The following is a 20,459-nucleotide window of genomic DNA, read 5'->3' on the forward strand; positions in this document are numbered from 1 at the left end:
CAAGACCTTTATTTTGAAACGCAATAATTATGATACGAGTATACGGACGGACTTTGTCAGACACCAAAGGTTGGATGAACTACAATGTACACTACGATACACCTATTCCCCGTGAGTCAGCTAAGTGAAAAATCCTTGTTTCAATGACGTCATTCTATCAATAGAAACCAATCAACAAAACCCTTTCAGAAAATATCTCTTCAATAAAATGGATGAGAAGTTATACAGGCCTTTAGTGTTTTAAACGCGTATAACCAAGTAAGGTGATGGGTTTGGGATGCTATGATCACCCTATGTGTACATTACGTGTAATTTGTGCATTAATTAGCTAAACCGAGTATCCAGATTAAACAATAACTTGGTGGTTTCTATATACCATAGGCTGGAATGCTCGAAAACAGGCTTCCTTCACCTACTTCGCCTATTTTTTTCATTTGATATGAAGACATATCTATTAGACAATCAATGATTTGCTGCTGAAATGAGCCAAACCTTTTGATGTTAAATACTGTTGTGATATCAATATTGCTGTAAAACGTATGTTACCTTCAATCTGATTAGCTGCAATTCCGATATAGAAATGTGACGGAGCCACTCAAATAGCCTCTATTGAAACGAGTATTTTTTAGTGAGCTGACCGACGAGTGATAAATGTAGCGTAGTGTAGTGCAAACTGAGGGTACCCGAGGATGACCAAGGGTCAGGAATGATTGCCAAGTTGCTTGGAACATTGAGAGTAGAAGGAATGCTTACTTGGACAATTGTGCGTGTTACAAGTCTGGCTTGCTGTTACAGTGGCTGGATTGTTGGCGCAGTCAGCACCTCCATACTGCCGTGACGGGTTGCTACACGTTCTAGTTTTCTGTTGAGATCCACCACCACATGATACAGTACAGGATCCCCAGCCGCTCCACGAGGACCAACCACCATCGACTATTACGATACCACCATTTATTAACATAAGGTGTTGATACGAAGCAATACGATTTGTTATTTTTCTTTCTATATTACTGTTCTGCCATTTTTACAACTATTTCTTTACCAATCAAGTGTCATATTCATTATCACATTATATGCTCGACCATATTTTAATAGAGAAGGTTGGCGTGGGTTTGAGCAGAGAAGAAGTTAAAATAAACAATGAAGCTCAAAAATGTGGTTGTAATACTAGTATATAATACGAGGGCTTATTGTTATGTTGTGAGCCTCTTATTGAAGGAGGTACTCAAGGATGTTCTATTAAAGCCCTACTATACTATCATATAGGGCACTGTACCCAAGGACTGATCTCATTGGGTTAGTTATATCGACGAGATAGCACTCTAAAGTAAACAGGACAAGCGGCTTTTGCAAAATCGGTTAGGGTAAGGATGGAAGAGTCTGTCATTGTCATGAATGACATTTACGATTGTGGATTTAAATTGATTGTGCATCCGCCTTATTCACCGGATCTCTCTCCACCAGACTGTCTTTTATTTCCAAAACTAAAAACAGCTATTTTTCATGCACCCTAACCCCTAACCCTAACATGCAGTGGATGACTCTCTGAACAGTCAAGAAAAGGAGTTCTATAAAAGTCGCATTGAGGCCTTTAAATACCGCTGGCAAAAGTGTATAGATACTGAAGGGGATCATGTTGAAAAATAATGCAATATGTCCGGCAAAATTCAAATCCTTCAATATGAGGCTCACTACTTATCAATCGGCCCTCGTGAAAAAAAAACGAGTAAAAGTACGCACTCGGACAATTATGGGTGTTGCAGGATTGAGTGGCTGTTGCAGAATTCGGACAGTTGGCGCCGCCATGTTGTGGAGAAGGATTATTGCATGATCTAGTTTTCTGTTGACTTCCACCACCGCATGATACGGTACATGATCCCCATCCACCCCAGGAGGACCAACCACCATCGACTATAAAGAAAACGAAAAGTGTAATAGAAATGAAAGAGGATACGTGTATCCTCCCAAATCATTCTGTAGTGTTCTAGGTTATCAGTGTAAACAGCATTAATTTTTTTCACGGTTTGCTATCTTTTCATCGATCTTAGGATGGAATCACTGTTGGTTTCATGCAAGGTGTTCACGATTATATGAAATGGTTTATTTTAAGAGTAACACATCTAAGGCACTGAATTAATGATACGTTTACAGCATATCCTATCCAATAAAAAAAAAGACCAAAATGTATTATCCAATGTTAAGAGAGACGTTAGTACCGTAACTGTGGTACTTACTTGGACAGCTGGCAGTGTTGCAGGATTGACTGGCTGTTCCAGAATTCGGACAATTGGCGCCGCCATGTTGTGGCGAAGGGTTGGTGCATGATCTGGTTTTCTCTTGAGTTCCACCACCGCAAGTTCTCGAACAGGATCCCCATCCGCCCCAGGAGGACCAACCACCGTTAACTAAAGGATAAATAATGTTTCATTAGTCAGGAGGACCAGCCACCATTAATTAAAGAAAAAAATACTTTATCATCCAGGATTAGCGACCATTAACTAAAGGATTAGACGTGTCAAAATTGTAATAAAACAGTGAAGTTTCCAAATTCTCTTAATGTTTTAATAATTTTTCACAGGTACGGACTGACACTTTGACATCTTTGTTCTCTTTAAAAACTACATTGACATCTTGTCAATGATAATTTCATCAATTTCGATTATCATATTTCACTTCAATATCGAGGAGATTTGAAGAAGTCGCCTGTTATGCTTGCCATTCCGATGACCAAGAGTAACCAATCAAAATTGCGTTACTTTGCTTTAGGCATGAAGCAATATTAGAATACTCACGTGGTAGTCGAAAAGGCGATGCTAACGAAAGGATTATAATGGTGACTATGTACAAATGTATTGCCATCCCCCAAAACTTTTATATACTGATTTTCAGATAATCGGAATAAATCTCAATTTTGACTAATATACCTAATACTGATAGTGAGCTGACGAGCTATGGACCAAAACACAAAAATCTGTGTATAGTGAATATGCTATCAACGCAACAAATTATTCCGAAAATCATTTTATGGCCACCAAATGGGTTCCTTTTTGTGGTGCGGCTTTGGTACAAATATTTATCTCGTTAGAGAAAAAGAGACAAGCTTGTCTTTGACTATTATAAAACGACATCAGAATGGCGAATCCAGCGGGGCTTCGTCAGATCTCCATGTAACGAAGTTCCGAAATCAAGCAGAACGAAAAACTGGATTTTGAATCATTATTAGTACAAGGTAGTGACAGGATGTCGTTTTCCCTCTCATCAAATAAATAATTGATATGATACTTGTCAAAATTGAAGTTAATTTCCCATCTGGAATTGTACAGAAGATGTAGATGGTCAATCTGAAACGGTGCAAAAAGATATATTTCCACAGGAAGCTTACTTGCGCATGACGCAATATTACAGGAAGTGGTATCCGTGGTACTTCCAACACAGGCTGATCCACTTCCTACAGGTGCTGGATTGTTACATGTTCTCGTTCTGGTCTTAGTTCCACTTCCACATGTCATCGTACATGCTCCATAGGCACTCCAGTTTGAAAATCCACCGTTTACTGTTAAAGATAGGTAGTGACAGTAAGAATAATTTCATTACTAAAACAGACGTCGACCATGCCTTGCATGCCAATGCCATCCCGTAGTTAACTATGCAAACTCTAGTTTAGTTCGGACAGACTAGAAATACTGTCATCATAAAGAAACTGACAGAGTCAATCGTAGCTTGTCTAACGTATAATGTATTTTACACATCTAAGCATCTCAGATAACTTATACTGCATTTTTTTAAATTTAAAGTTAAACGTAAAACAACACTTGTAAAAATTCAGAAGTTTAACACAAAGAAATATGTATTAAATATACTTTAACATAAATTCAAATCTGTATCCTGTATAATATATCCAGATTGAAAATGTATGTAATACTTGGAAGTTTAGGACTCACAGTTCTCGCAATTGGTTCCAAAGTAGTTTCCGCTGCATGCGCACTCGTATGTTGCCCCCAGATCAATACAGGTGGCGCCATTACCACAACGATTGGGATTACACATGTCCATCGCTATAAAGACGAATAAAGCTGTTAATCAAATGTGTCATACATGTCGTTGGTAATTTGGGTAGCTTTCTGATATTATATTATAGCACAAAATAACGCCACATAACCAAAGCAATGGGCACGGCAGAAAAGTCTTACGTAGTTTATACCTATATGTAGTCATAAGGTGATACAAAGTAAATCTGTTTACTTTCATTCTATATATATTGTATCAAATTAATTATTTTACGGTCACATATATAACTTTAAGTGCAATTAGTCACCTGTGTTAACTAATGAGTTAATGTTTATATGTGATATAAACTGTCGTCTGCTACAGCATTGCATTGTCACTCTGGTGACTGGTTCACCTGTGTTATGCTTGACTGCCTAACCGGGGTCAAGCATGTGCATCAGGGGTCAGGCGGCTGTATCTCCATTTGCCCACTTTTTAAAATCACAATATGGGGGAAATGTTGTGATAGGGATTATAGTCTATTTCAGAGTAGTTCACCTTGTTTTTACCTGTGATTTACCTGTGATTTACCTGTGATTTTCACCTGTGTTACCTGTGCTACATGGCTCATACCTATAAGGAACTATAAGATATAAGTAGCTACATGTATAATTTTATGCAGTACTTTATATAGGAAAAAATACACATTGATTACAGTATTATTATTTTGTTGTTATTTATGATGCGCAATGCACCTGTTTATAAGTATTTATATTTAAATATACAGTACTTTATATGAAAAAAAAAAAAATTGTTTAAAAGCTATTAATGTTTAATATTAAAAGTAATAAGATGTATTTTCAGTTGATGTTGTACAGTTCAAAATTTATGTCAGCATAATGATGTGAATATGATGTTCTTTTTAAACTGAAGAATGTAACATAGAATGTTTGAAAAATGTTAACTATTAAAAATGCAATATGTTACTGCTAATGTATTACTAGTGCTTAATGTATAATGTGCTATATATGTTTGTAAATATGTTATGTATCTAATATTATATATATGTGTGAATATGATGTTCTTTTTTAACTGAAGGATGTAATATAAAATGTATGAAAAATGTTTTTAGTATATATATTATAATGTATTACCAGTGCTTATGTATAATGTTTGTGGATATGTTAACTATCTAATGTGTGTTCTTTCTTATATATATATGTATGTAAATATGATGTGTGTATGATGAAATTCACGAATAAATGATAAAATTAAAAAAAAACTATAACTTAGTGTTATTTTCCCCACTTCTCAGGTACATCAAGTTCTTTATTTCCTTGTACATAAATATACCTCTCTTTTTGCCCACTTTTTAGCACAGGTAAATCATACAGGTAAACACAGGTAAAATTATTATGGAACTGACTATAATTGGTTTTCCATTGTTCTCCTATGTATACACTTTTCTTTGTTCTAAAAAAAGTGGGCAAATGGAGAACACACCGGTCAGGCACCCAGTGTGGACAGGCAGAGCGATATCAGACCTCAGTTAGTGTCACTACAACGAGTGGAGCAAACAACATGTCGCAGGCTCAATTAGGGGTGAGTTTACCAACAGTCTAGGGTGAAGTCCACCCGAGAACATGGTAACTTCTACCCAGGGTGAGAATCCCCTGGTGGGAGTGTGGTAAAATCTGCTGTTGACTTCACCGACACAACTATTATTGTACCTATAAGCAATGTGTAAAGTGCAAGAATAAACCTTGTATTATTTTGTACCTCTGTGTTGTGTGGTGTTTTCTATAGGGCCCACCGTGGTGACACCCAGGTTGAAAAGTCACCACACTATATTACATTATATACATTCCGGCTTAGTCCACACAAACTGTCAGCAAACAGAGGCTGGCGGAATAAGCAATATGACAACATATATTGAATGTTGGGGATTCTGTCATGCAAAAGCAAATCTGCACCTTCCGTTGTGTTTAAAGTAAAAGACCAATTTTACCTCGATCTTAACGTTCAGCGTACCAGCAGAAACAGCTTATAACTATAGTTGTATGATAAGCATGCAAAATTTTAACTTCAAAATTGTTAATTTTCCATTTATAGATATCAATCCCTGATTCCTTAATCTACGGTGTGTAGATATCCTAGTTCATTAGATATTCGATGAAGACAATGGAAAGTTATATGGTGACATAATGATCTCATTTGTAAACATTACATTTTTCGCGCGATATGAAGTCAGAGGTCTATCCTCACTACCCTTGTTCTCATTTTGAGAACGTGACTTAACCGGATTTGACCTAGATTTGTATGGGTCGTGTCGCTGAAGACAGAGACGCTTACTCTACACGAACATCTGGTCTTTTCATCCTTATGATCTTCATACGCCCTTGTTTTAACAATGTTGTGTTTTTCTGCATTTCTATTTCCATTCATTACACGTCAACATAATATATAAAGGTTATAAAAATGCATAAGAAAGATTTAAAATCATAGTTATCGGGGAAATGCTCTTAAATGTGATCCACATCAAGACGTGGAATATCACACATATTGAACTTAAATCTAAAAGGCTGCGAAACAGTATATGGTGATTTTTAAAAAAAAATCCAATTTTCAATTTTTATCTTTTAATTTTTAATATCTAGATTAGTGTAAGAAATGACATGTTTAACATATAAGTTAGGTGTATGTACAATACTCACAAACCGAGATGGTGAACACGTCAGCTAAAACTTGATCTGTAAGAAAAGTAAACGACACTTATTGATTATGCCGAAGGTCTTGACATTGCTTTACCATCTTACTGTAAGTAAACACACTTTTTAATTTCCTCCCGAACATGATTTCACTTACTTGTTGGATAATGTTTTTGTTAATTAAGTCACCTGAGCAAGATAGATAGTCATACAAATATTGTACAAACAAGAAAAATGGTGTCGTACGAAAGAGCAAAAAGTGCGTACGGATTAAACTTGCTTTGTTTGAACACGATGATGTCAGATTCGATTTTTATCATCGAAAGACAAGATAGATAATGAACGAACAAGAAATATCTTTAAAAAAAAGATAAACGACATAGTTTTAATGTTGGTGGTTATAATATAAAATTGCTGGTGAAATAAATGACCGAACTATGCCGAAAAAAGTGCTTTCAATCATTGAAAATATATTGCAACACCTGTATCTTTTGATTATGATGGCATAATACTCACTATTAGATAGTTCAGACTCCGTTGCGTCGCTGTACAAGAAATATGGCTTGGTGTTGGTCTTTGTTTCCCAACTACATGCGGTACCTGCTACTTCTGTCACAATGAACCATCCGAAATCATTTGGACATCCGCCGTAGTTTCGGTTCATATAGAAGTGGCGGTTAAGCGAGCTATGTCTTAAATAAACAAAATAAACACACGATTTGTTGTTTTGTAGAATCACTATTTTGGTTTGTTTGTTTTTGTTTAACGTCCTATTAACAGCCAGGATCATTTAAGGACAGGGTCATTTAAGGACGTGCCAGGTTTTGGAGGTGGAGGAAAGCCGGAGTACCTGGAGAAAAACCACCGGCCTGCGGTCAGTACCTGGCAACTGCCCCACGAAGGTTTCGAACTCGCAACCCAGTGGTGGAGGGCTAGTAATAAAGTGTTGGGACACCTTAACCACTCGGCCACCGCGGCCCCTGAATCACTATTGCAATGCATGAATAATTTAGTTTATTTTAAAAAGACTAAGTCTCATTCTATAATTTAGCTAGCTAGCACTTCCGAGAACTTCACGAGCTTCCGTTAATCTATAACATGAAACAACCGAGTAGCACTGTTTATACTGTGTTAGAATGTACAACTTTGAATAGAAGTAACGCTGCAACATAAACGGTTTACCAAGACAATTTCTTACAAATATAACAATACAGGCATTTTGATATAACCTTTAAATGATCGTTTTATATAGACCATTTGAATGCAGTCAGTGTGTTTAATGTAGCAGGGGAGGTTTCTGTTTATATTTTGTCAGGGTAAGCTGACTAGTTAAGCTTGTCTCTTTGTTGTGCATTGTGTGTGTAGCTGTCATTGTGACCCTTGTTGTACTCCATTCACTGCCCTGTCTGTGTTGATGTTTTTGTCGTGTAGCTTGCTTTCTCGTGAGAGTCCGTTTTACCCGTGTGCCACTGTGAGTCATGTGTTGTGATTGGTTGTTTAGTTTCGTAATTGGGTGATAAATTCAGGAGTTTGCTTGTATACTGGGCAGTCTGACGGATTGAGTTCCAATTCTCCTTCTCGGGTATTTATAGTTAGGTTAGGTTTTAGGTATATAACGCTAGGAGTGGGTCGGGATGGGTTTAGTTTCGTAGCTATAGTCGGGCATTGGGGTCGGTATATGTAGAATGCAGCATTATTTGTTGGCTAGGCTGATTGTCTGTGTTCATATGTTATTTGTTTTAATATTTATGTTATTCATAATAAATTGTTAACTGTTCTCCCTCTCCCCAACAAACAAGTACATCATACCCAATCGAACCTGGGTTGCATCGGTACACAGGGGCGAGTCGGGCTGCTGATTACAACCGGGCCCAACACGCTCCTGTTACACTAATTACTATAATGACGCAAATGATTGATTATCATTCACCAAGATTGTTGTCATAGCTATTGAAAGTAATTAACTATTTAAATATATTTGCATTTAAGATTGATTTCAAAATAGTCTCGTTTCTCTTTTATCTAATTACCAATATTTCCATTGATAGAGCTTCCTGAAAAAAAATCATAATCATACAGTTCAAATAAATGGAGTGACGTCCCATTCGTCTGACTCACAGGGGGCGTGACACGTCCCTAGGACCCTTAAGGTCCCTTTGATATCTGAGCCATATCGACTGTCATCTGCTGGTGCGATTTTATGGGTTTGACTTATTAGTATCTTGAGTTTATATTGTATTGATGTAATGTACAGCGACAGTCTTCAGATTTACTACATCTATGTATATGTGAGATATATCGAGTGTTATCAGACTGTATATTGTGTATATGTGAGATATATCGAGTGTTATCTGACTGTATATGTGAGATATATCGAGTGTTATCAGGCTGTATATGTGACATATATTGAGTGTTATCAGACTGTGTACTGTGTATATGCGAGATATATCGAGTGTTATCAGACTGTATATGTGAGATATATCGAGTGTTATCAGACTGTATATGTGAGATATATCGAGTGTTATCAGACTGTGTACTGTGTATATGTGAGATATATCGAGTGTTATCAGACTGTGTACTGTATATGTGAGATGTATCGAGTGTTATCAGACTGTATACTGTGTATATGTGAGATATATCGAGTGTTATCAGACTGTATACTGTGTATATGTGAGATATATCGAGTGTTATCAGACTGTATATGTGAGATATATCGAGTGTTATCAGACTGTATATTGTGTATATATGAGATATATCGAGTGTTATCAGACTGTATACTGTGTATATGTGAGATACATCGAGTGTTATCAGACTGTGTACTGTGTATATGTGAGATACATCGAGTGTTATCAGACTGTGTACTGTGTATATGTGAGATGTATCGAGTGTTATCAGACTGTATACTGTGTATATATGAGATATATCGAGTGTTATCAGACTGTATATGTGAGATATATCGAGTGTTATCAGACTGTATATTATGTATATGTGAGATATATCGAGTGTTATCAGACTGTATACTGTGTATATGTGAGATATATCGAGTGTTATCAGACTGTATACTGTGTATATGTGACATATATCGAGTGTTATCAGACTGTATACTGTGTATATGTGACATATATCGAGTGTTATCAGACGATACCTACCCATCAATGGAATCGTAGTTGGAGGTTGATGATACGCCAAGATCATTCCAGGACGAATACAGAATTCTAGCTTTGGAAAACCAACTGTTCTTGTCAGCACCATGAGCATCAAATACGACGAAAGCTTTTTCTTTTCCTCCGGTAATAAAGGATATCCGAACCTGCTCAGAAGAATTCCATCCTTTTCATTTAGATATTTATCAATACATTATATTTTTTTCGTCAAATGTTGCGGAACAAATTAGTTCAAGTTTTACTTTCTGGACACGGAACAGAAACACGTGAGTGGTCTTACCATTGGAGGAAACCAAAGCACGCGCGGAAACACAACGTGCTTTGACAGTCACCTACACACCTGCCAAATCAGATTAACAGTTGGATAAGGAGTTTCTGTTTTGGGTTTTAATTAAGATGCTGGGACGTCTATAGAAAAATGGTTGAGACTTTACCTAGTTCAACTGTTCTCTGTGTCCTGATTTCGTGAAGGTGGTCGGTGTGTCGGAAATCTAAAATGTCTAATATCATGTACTTACATACTAGTGTAATGACCTTAAACAGATTGTCAAAAATGGATACTTATATATTTTCATATTTATTTTCGTGATTCAAAGAACCGTAAAAATAAAGTTAGCAGGTTTTGGTGGGTTGAAACGTACAGCGCTGATGTAATAGTCAGACCAGTTGTCCACTATTGAAGACTTGTAGGGTTTTGTCCCAGCCGCAATTGACATGGCGTTAGCATCCCCTTCGTTAACTGTGTAGGTTCCCTTCCAAAGGTCACGTACATCAGCGGCCCCTCCAATACTCTGACCGTGAGCCAGCTTCATCACCGGGGTCCAGCCTTATACAACACAACAGGAGGTAAGAGTAATATAATTCAGGACATCAACGGAAATAAAAAGGTTCAATACTATACATATCACATATTTTTTAGCAAATTTTCAATCTTTATGCAAGGAAAATAATAGAAACATTTTACACGAATCTATCAAATGAAAATCATGCCCATCAAGAAATGTTTTCATTGATAAAGTCTTAATACCGAACAGAATTGTGATCATATCAAAAGGAAAGTACAAGAATATTACCTGTGATGAAGATGCCCAGGGTTTCTGCTGCCGGGAAACCGGCGCTGTTCCAATTACCTCCTGTGGAAGACACGTTCTTGTTACTATCATATAAGGTAATATATTTCTGTTGCTAAGATCGTTACCTTTCTGTTACTGCTTTGAATGAAAATCTTTTGTTCTATTTACGTTCTGATCAATATTCATTTTTTTATTTCGGGTTTGGATTTGCTGTCAAATTAATGTTAACAAGAATCTTGATAATTTACGAAATTTGTACGGAAACATTTTGGAATAAGTCACGAAATGATATGTTGATGCATTTAGCATATTTGATTTTATTTCAACATTAAATTTGCTTTTGAAACAAACGCTCGATGTAATAAACAGATTGATTACATATAGTATATATATACACACAACCTCACACATACATACACATACTAATCAAATCAGTATAATATCCATTTTCCAGATATTATTTATTACATGATATTACTACAGAAGACACGAACATTCCGCAGCCTCCCAAAACACACATCCGCACTCACCACACGCATGCATGTCGCACGCACTGACGCCGTCCTTAAATGACCTTAGCTGTTAATATAGGACGTTAAACTAAATAAACCAAACCAAACCAACTACAGGAGACAGCAATTGAAACAAAAGTCCAAGAGTTCCAGCATTGCTCACCTGAATATGCAGTGAACATGTGGCTATACTCTAATTAGTCGCATTGTGTTATTTCAAAAAAATATATATATGTAATTTTTTTTTTAAATTGAGTTCGTATTTTATCTACAATCTATCTATCCTGAGTTAGAATAACAGTTTTATCATGTCCGTTGTTGAAAAAAGAAATAGGGACTTCATTTTGACAAACATTATTGTTTCTATCAATTACACTATAAAACGATGTACCTACATGTATGTGCGCTATATTTCGTTACCGTAGCACTTAGTACAGGTGAGCCTTTTAAAAATATATAATCAATTTATGGTGGGAAAGTTCAATACAATTCAATCGAATCATCATGAAAAAATAATTCATTGAATATTTATAGTATCCATGCGTCCTACCTGACTGAGCCGTGACGACCGTTGTTCCTGCACTATAGAGGAAATAAGGCCGTGTTCTCACGTTCTGATCCCAGGAGCAGGGGGCGCCACCACCACGTTTGTCTAGAACCTGCATCCAAATCTCGTCATTGGGGCAGCCATCGTATCTGTGATGTATGGAGAATTTGCGAGTACTGTCCCTGTAAATAAATAAATAGATGAATAAACAATAAAAAAAATGAAAAGATTCATAAATGAATAAATGAATACATAAATAACTAAATGAATGAATGAATAAATAACTAACTAACTAAATGAATAAATAAATAAATAAATAAATAAATAAAGAACTAAATAAATAAATGCATAAATAAATGTTTATTTCAAACAAAAACACATTTTAATATGCCAGTAATGATTATTATAATGACTGCTTTTCGCTATTTTTCCTTTCAAAAATCATTGCATGTATTATATAATTTTAATTATTTACCCGTCGATAGAACAAGCGACTTTGGTCTTGCTTGTCATGTCGGTGTACTTAGAGTAGATAATGTTGGCATTTGAAAACCATGACTTTTTGTCGGATCCGCGCCCGTTGAACACAGTGTAGGCCACCTCGGTACCCCCAGTGAAGTAGGAGTAACGAACCTAGGAAACAAGAGACAATATACATCTTTCCAGGTTTAATTGATGAAGTAATATGTTGAAATATATATTCAAAATATTACTTAAACGCTTGAAATTTATTGGCGGAGAAGTGTGAAAACAGTTAAGACATTCAAAGGCAGGATGGTCTGTGACTTGGAAATGACGACACCAAGAACATTTTATCAAACCAACAAAGAAACATCTTTATGTCTAATTTTTAGTTTCGTATAACGAGAAATTAAAATGTTGTAATTTATGATCGAAATTTAGAAAATTCATCTCACTTGATCGACAAGCTGTGCAGACCATTTCTCAAGCACAGCAGATTTATAAGTCTTGCTTGGAGCCTTGGTTACAGTGATGGCGCTGACGTCATTGGCGTTTTCAGTATTAGAACCATCCCACAGTTCCAATAGCGATCCGGCTGAGGACTCGACTCCATCAACGCCCTTGAACACCATTTTCCATTCTGTGAACACATTTATCGGTGGATATTATAGATTTATCGTTTTCTCTCTTACAATTTAATGGAATGCATTACATACTTTTCTGTGAAATGTCAACAAGCATGGTTTGAGGTAATTATCCAATTCCACGATTAAAATCAATATACTTGGTATTCTAAGTAAAGAAAAGAAAAAATCGTACCATTAAGACTAAATGCTCATCAGTTTCACACAAATACAGTATTTACAATCTTAACAACATCAAAGTAATTACGTGACGACCAGCTAATTAGGGTCTGTACAACACGTTTACTATCGATCGAAAGCCTATTAGTGTTACGTGTTTCGATTTGCGTTATAACGTGCTTTTTTCGTGTTATTACGTTATTTTTTCTCGTGATTTAGCAAATAAACTCCGGAATAACGTTAATTCTTCGCGTTATAACGTGTTTATTCGCATAATTACGTGTTCTGATTTGCATAATTTCGTGTTTTCTCGCGTTACTACGTGTTTTTTCGCATATAACACAATTAATGGGTAAATTTCTGAAACAACGTGTTTTTTGTTTTTTTATTTTGTTTTTGTTTTTTTGCGTAAGTACGTGTATCAATTAATTAAATTTCATCGTATTGACACTAATAAGCCACAGACCAAAGACTAAATGTCAAGGTCAAACGACGATGTAGTGTGCTGTTTAAGTATTTGTAACAAAAACAGGCTACGATGACTTAAAGAAATACTCACCAAGAACGAAAATGGCAAAGGAATCGCCGGTCTGTCTGTTTCCTGAAATGTACATCGACGTACAACAGTGATTTCATAATGTTTAAAGAGGCTTACCCGCAGACGGACCGGTAAACGGCACATCTCCGATCACTAAATAAACTTCAGTACACGTTTCTATGTGACAAAATTAGAGGCTTTCCGACTTTATTTCTTGAAAACAATTACAGAATATGTATTTAAAAGACGTTTTAAAACTCAACCTGAGAGGGAAATGTATGGAATATAACGGCAAATCTTCTTTGTAAATCGCTGCTGCCTTTGAAGTTATCACTGTGCGGCACTGTGCACGTGCTTGTTTCTTTGATGTGTCAATCAAATTAGACTTATTGCGGGTTGCGATTAAATAAATAATATTTAAAAATGAGGTTTTAATATCACTTTTCAGCGTTTTATAAGGAAAATAAAATGAAAAACTCAACAATTCCAACAATCTGTCATGTGTAAAAAATCTTTTTCTATTAGCCAATTTTTCTGATCTCTCTCCGGGCAAGCCTCTTTAACAAAATATACAAATAATCAGATATTAACAACCATTCTTTTTGACCATTATGACACAAAATTTATATCTGTACATTCATCAGAATCTAATTGGGTAATACATCATTTTGAATGAGGTTAGCAATTGATTATTCAAAATTCAATATTAACAATTACTAGAGGAGATTTCGCAAAATGAAGTATTGAAATCAATCATATACATAATAAAACTTTGTTTTTAATTCTCAGCAGTGCTAAAGTAGAACACCTACCATAGGCCCAGTTGATGTATGTAGAGTCTGCGGAATACATGACCTTGGGGTTTCCAGTGGCAGTGTCCCAGTTACTACAGCCGCCAGTCTGATCGTAGTCTTTCAGTATAAACCATCCGTAATCGCTATTACAACCAGCGTAACTTCTATTGATGAAGAATGTACGGGCAATGCTACTGTGTCCACTGTGAAAAGATTTTACTGTCTGTTTATAGCTTAGAAGAAACTGTTTATTAATTTGTATGATTTGTGGGTGGCCTCATCCCAATGTATGAAACCTGCACTTATGAGAAAAACATGAAATTTAGAACAATTATACCTCCTCCTCCTCCTCCTCCTCCTCCTACACAAACATTTCAACGCGTTATCAAAATGTACGATAAACATATAGACCAAGCTATATATACATGTAAGCAATGAACAATGATTTTAATGTTGTTATAGCTGCCATAATCGACTATAACAACATCAAAACCACTGTTCGATACTTAAATTTCAGTGTCTTACCATTTTCATCAACTTTGAAAAAAACTAAACCAACACAAAAAAATCCCGCCTTTTTTAATGTCACATGACCCACTGGGTGTTATAGCCTGAGGCACTGGGTGTTATAGTGCTATGGAGGAGCCGCAATGAACGAAGATACATTTAGCAATGAAGTTATAGATGAATCAATTATGTATTAGCATAATCTTCGGATGATGCCATATTCAAAAATATCTGACGAGTCTCTATCGATATTTAAACTTACGGTATATTACAATAATTGAACGAATTTCCTTTCAGGTCAGACCACGAGGAATGGACAACTTTGTTACAGTCCATGAAGGTAGTCTTTGTTTTGCCAAAAGCATCAAAGACTACATAGGCTTTTTCAATACCATCCTTGAAGGCGGACAGCTTTACCTGTAATAGAGGAAAAGATCCATTTATAAAAAAGAACACTAGATAATAAATTATTTCATACTCAGCCACCCTGGGTGATTCGTCGTGAGCTTTGCCCATAGAGAATGATCTAAAGAGACTAACTTTTATCGTTATTGTCAGAAAGCCATTCTGATTACATCCACTTTTAAAGGAACTAAACGGCTATATTTTCACTTAAACAATATATAAAAAAGGGTATACGATTTAAAATGATGTAAAAAGTTATGCACTTTATGTCCCTTTAAGCATTATGATGTTTACGCTCACATCTCTATAATATTTACAAAATCAAATGAAAAGTTACGGACTGATCTTACAAAATTTTAGCCGAAAATGTTATGGATTGGTTCCAAAAAGAGATTGCTCCCAAATCTAATTACTGTATAAAGGAAACGGCTATAGATTTTAGGAGACCTATCCATAACGGAAACAAAAATAGTTTTTCTTGTTTTTATTAATACCATATAACTGGTTTGCATATTATTAGGGAGTGTGAAAGGAAAATTCGAAGAAGCGTTGCATTAAAGTTTGTGAATATTTATTTAACGATCCCCCTTCCAACGAATTTTTCCGCATAGCCTCTAGCATTTACGGAATGAGGAAAGGCGGTTGTGTGGTATTAGATTGCGTATTCAAATGATCAGAATAAATAAATCTGATGGATACTTTAATTCCTGCCGAGTCCGGTAAGGTCAAGAGGCCCATATACCACATCAGGAATATATATAACTTTATTGGTCAATCTGATTATTGTGTTATGAAACCTAATACCTGTATTGAACCTGTCGTTGCAGGTATTATAAAATGGTCTAGATCATTATGTTTATATTGTAAGGGGATTATGATTAGCAACGTAAGCTTGGAATTAACATTCAATGTAGAAAGGTTACAGTGTGAAAAAAATTTTACTTTTTTTTTTTTTTTTTTTTTGTGAGCTAAGGTTAGATATTGGCCAAGGACTTTTTGGGTCACTAAAAGTCATAGTTATTGTTATATATTTTTACATACGTGCGAGACAGCTGTTTTTGTGCCCCAGTCGTTAGTAATAGACCCTTTGTAGACCTTGCCGCCGGAACTAAAGTCTGTCATGGCTCCGATATCATTGTCGTTCAATGTATTGGCCGAATTCCATAGGTCTTCTATGCTGGAATATCCGGGAGCCTGGACTCCCCTCGGGACTTTTAATGCCAGCTTCCATGCTGGTGAAATCAAAGCATTTTAAATGTATCTATATTACAGTTGTAATGTCACGTATACATAGCAAGATATAAGTTTGACTATACATGTCAACATGAAATGATTGTTTAGTTTGTGTTTGTAGCTTGATTTATTTATCTTATTTAATCATAATAATTATATTTTCACATCAAGAGCATTATATCTATGACAGAATGATTTTAACAATGATCAAAATAGGCAGCCGCCGGGAACGGGGTCGTTTCAATATCAATTGCAAGCCTGATGTTTTGATATAAGTGGTAGTAGATCCAGTCGGCACACCTCGGCAGATGTCGCTTCCTACTAGTGTAGCAATCGGAACACCTCGCCTTCGTCTGCGAACGCAATCGGAACCCCTCGTCATTTTCTCCGAAACTAGACGGAGGCGAGGTGTTCCGATTGCTGCGAACGTAGTTTCTTAGAAAATAACGAGGGGTTCCGATTGACTGGGGAATCTGAATCACTCGGAACTCCTCGGATGTAACTGCCCAACATCACCGAGGAGTTCCGATTGAATCTGAATAGGTGTGCCGAATGTGTGATAGACAGGGTAAATATAAAAAATGTTACAAACAAAATGAAATCGTTTGATGATAGATTAACTCACGTCCATTTCCAATATCTCCTTCGTAAGCGTTTGTTGTACAAAACAACAACAGGCAAAGCAGCACGTGCGGGAGAGGAGAGTAGCGATCCTGTAATGTGAAATATTGAGAAATGTAGGCGGAATGTATTACAGTTATCGACCATTATCAATCACCATCGTCAAGCATAGTCTACTGTACATCATCATGAATACAAATTACCGTCATTATAGATCAATCTAATTAAAATCTAGATGGTCACTCTCACTGCGTTACATGAACATCTAACAACATCCCATAACGGGTCACGTCATGGTTACCTTTTGGATTAGCCAATCAAATTTCTACTTCTAGAATCTTGTATTTCCGAATTAGCATGACTTGAGTGCATATCTTGCATAATATGTCAATTTGTTTCGAGTCATGTCGTCCCAAGTGGCATTTAGCTATATACATCTGTGCCGAAATGGTTTGCTTCAGATGTATGCTGTGACGAAATGTTTTGCTTCGATGACATAGACAATTAGACAATTCGTCCTGAAAGTGAAATACACTCATCTCAAAGGTCACCAGAACGTGACCCCTTATGGGATGTTGTTAGATGTTCATGTAACGTAGTGAGGATGACCATCTAGATTTTAATTAGATTGATTATAGATACTCTCATATTCAACATGAACTAACCTCATTTACACACTGTAATTATTTTCTATATGAAGAGTGTATATTAGAAAGTATTATTCGTGCAATAATGACGTAGAATAATGCTTCCAAGCGCTAAAATATGTAAATTGATAGTAAATACATTTCAATTATTGCATTGACACATGTCATTGAAGAACATTACATTGATTTATTTTCGGAGAGCTGGACTAGATAAACACAATTATCATGAAAAAATAATGTCTGCGTTACGGATCTCTAGTCAAGAGAAAGGGTGACGTGGGGAGGTAATCAAATGCATTCGTGCGTTATTTACTTAACTAGCAGCTATACAAAAGATATTTCTAGCAGTAATTTACACTGTCTATGTTCGGTATCGAGTATTATCTCTTAGAAGAATGTTGAAAAAGTACGGAAACACGTAAAGGTTATTTTGAAATGGTAAGAAATATTTTATCATATCATAACGAGATATATTCGTTAAAACCTTATATCTCGTTGACACTAATAGGCTTTCGTAGAAATAGGTTTCCTCATTAAAACTTATTCTGAAACTTATTTAACACACTGAAACGTATCCATTAAAATATTCACATGCATTCGGACCAACTGTACATTTTCATTAACCTAAAAGATCTGTGGCTAGATTTAATTTGTCTCTTCGACAGAAAACTCCAGTAGCAAATAAAAATGTCCTTTTCATTACTCGTAACTTGTGTATAGATCGTGTACGTTTACTTGCAGGTTAAACCGATTTTATGTTTTAAAAAAAGCGTCGGCTTTCACATGTCAACGCCGCTGTATAACACTTATAATTATGAAATGCACTTACCATGCATTGTATTTAAGTAGAATGTATCATTGAACACACGAAAAGAACATTCGCCATACTTAATGCAATAATTCATCTATGGCTTAAATAAAAGATGTTCATAATATTTGACACAATCTACTATTTGGGATGTACATTTCAGTACAGGTTATTGAAATACAAATCAAATTTCCGAGATATTTACATCTCTCATTGTACTGTTTCGGCTCTCCTTGCCTCTCTGTTTATATTACTTATTGTAGCGTAATTACCTAAATCAACATTGTATATTATTATTCAAACAGAAAACTATCAATTTACAAATTCCAACGACAACATTGATTAAATAAACATACGTTGATTTGATAAATGGTATGGATGAAAAAAAAGATGCTTTGAAAATATCAGACAACTATAAATCTATTTAGTCATTATCACCAACCTAAGTCCTAATTTGCATTAACATTTGTGTTATAGATAATAGCAGGTGCAAAATTCTTTGATAGATACATTGTATATAATGACAATAGTTTAACTGAAAGGAACAGATAGTGAAATCAGGAACCAGACAGCCTACATCGCTTGATGGACTATTTCAGTGGTAACGACAAATACTCTCATTTAAGTTAAATTATAAATTTCTCTCCCTTTCAGATCCCCCAGTATCATGCCCAAATTCAATCAGCCATTCAGGACTAGTAGCAATTGAAACTGTTGACGGAGGTCGGACAACGGACACTGCAATGTGGCATCGCCTTAATCTGTATCAATACCACATGTGTAAGCTACTAGTAATTTTTTTATCTTTAAGGAATTATTCTTTCATATCTTTTATATATCTTTTAATTATTGTAATGTTAATAATTCATTCATCGATGTCACCATTTCTCAATCCAACATACATCACAAAGCTTTTGATATCGATTGAATACAAAAATAGGACTTTGTATATACATGTATTCTATTTAATGCCAAAAAATTACATAGTTATCATCCTCCAAAATCCGACCTGTCCTTTTTTACTTAGACGTGAAACATAATTATCTACATCCAGAATAAACTCTATCTTGTCCCATCCTATATGTGTTACATTGTGATATTTGTGATTCCGTATGTTAAGATCGTTGGGGAAAAATAAATTAAATCACTTACCATCATATTAAATGACGCTATCGGGCACGATCAGGACTCACAGCGGTCCGTGTTGGTTTTGAAATATATATATAATATACATGATCTTATATTGCTCTAATTCGGTTTTAAACAATAGCAATGACTAAACATTATACAGAGTTAAGTATTAAGCTTCTTACCGAAATATTCTGAGCCACTAATATAACCGATTGATTATAAATCATACATACATTGATTAACGTGTAAAGTATATAAAATGAGGATTAAGGCTTTATCCTGTAGGCCCTGGTTTGGATGCACACTCGTTATACTGGCCTACTGAGAATACAAAAATAAATCACACCACTATAACTGTGTCATATGTACTGCTTGACAGGTAAAGTGTGAGAGTTTTACCCGGTTTGTAAGAGGAAACTAATTTAAGGATTTTTTCCTTCTTTACTTTCTATTCTACTTCCTTCTTCCTAATGTTTCACCTGACACTGCTTCACTCTACATTTGAGCGTTTGCCCCTAT

The 20,459-nt window shown here is 35.6% G+C and overlaps 1 protein-coding gene across 1 annotated transcript in view; it reads right to left on the minus strand.

Moving 5' to 3' along the window:
- Positions 1-20,011, minus strand: part of LOC117324562 — a 53,780-nt gene extending 33,769 nt beyond the window's left edge. Inside the window, exons 1-19 of the mRNA XM_033880480.1 lie at positions 19,962-20,011; positions 17,359-17,446; positions 16,542-16,732; positions 15,358-15,512; positions 14,607-14,791; positions 13,816-13,857; positions 12,909-13,093; positions 12,467-12,624; positions 11,995-12,173; positions 10,933-10,992; positions 10,501-10,685; positions 9,845-10,005; positions 7,212-7,387; positions 6,702-6,737; positions 3,942-4,055; positions 3,383-3,553; positions 2,235-2,405; positions 1,741-1,911; positions 754-933 (exon numbers count right to left, since the gene is read on the minus strand). Coding sequence (XP_033736371.1) covers positions 754-933; positions 1,741-1,911; positions 2,235-2,405; positions 3,383-3,553; positions 3,942-4,055; positions 6,702-6,737; positions 7,212-7,387; positions 9,845-10,005; positions 10,501-10,685; positions 10,933-10,992; positions 11,995-12,173; positions 12,467-12,624; positions 12,909-13,093; positions 13,816-13,857; positions 14,607-14,791; positions 15,358-15,512; positions 16,542-16,732; positions 17,359-17,446; positions 19,962-19,967 — 2,614 coding nt within the window. The 5' untranslated portion in view covers positions 19,968-20,011. The remainder of the gene's footprint in view (positions 1-753; positions 934-1,740; positions 1,912-2,234; positions 2,406-3,382; positions 3,554-3,941; positions 4,056-6,701; positions 6,738-7,211; positions 7,388-9,844; positions 10,006-10,500; positions 10,686-10,932; positions 10,993-11,994; positions 12,174-12,466; positions 12,625-12,908; positions 13,094-13,815; positions 13,858-14,606; positions 14,792-15,357; positions 15,513-16,541; positions 16,733-17,358; positions 17,447-19,961) is intronic.
- Positions 20,012-20,459: the final 448 nt, after the last annotated feature.

This window comes from Pecten maximus, chromosome 3, assembly GCF_902652985.1.
Source record: "Pecten maximus chromosome 3, xPecMax1.1, whole genome shotgun sequence".
In the NCBI taxonomy this organism is placed as follows: Eukaryota; Metazoa; Mollusca; class Bivalvia; order Pectinida; family Pectinidae; genus Pecten; species Pecten maximus.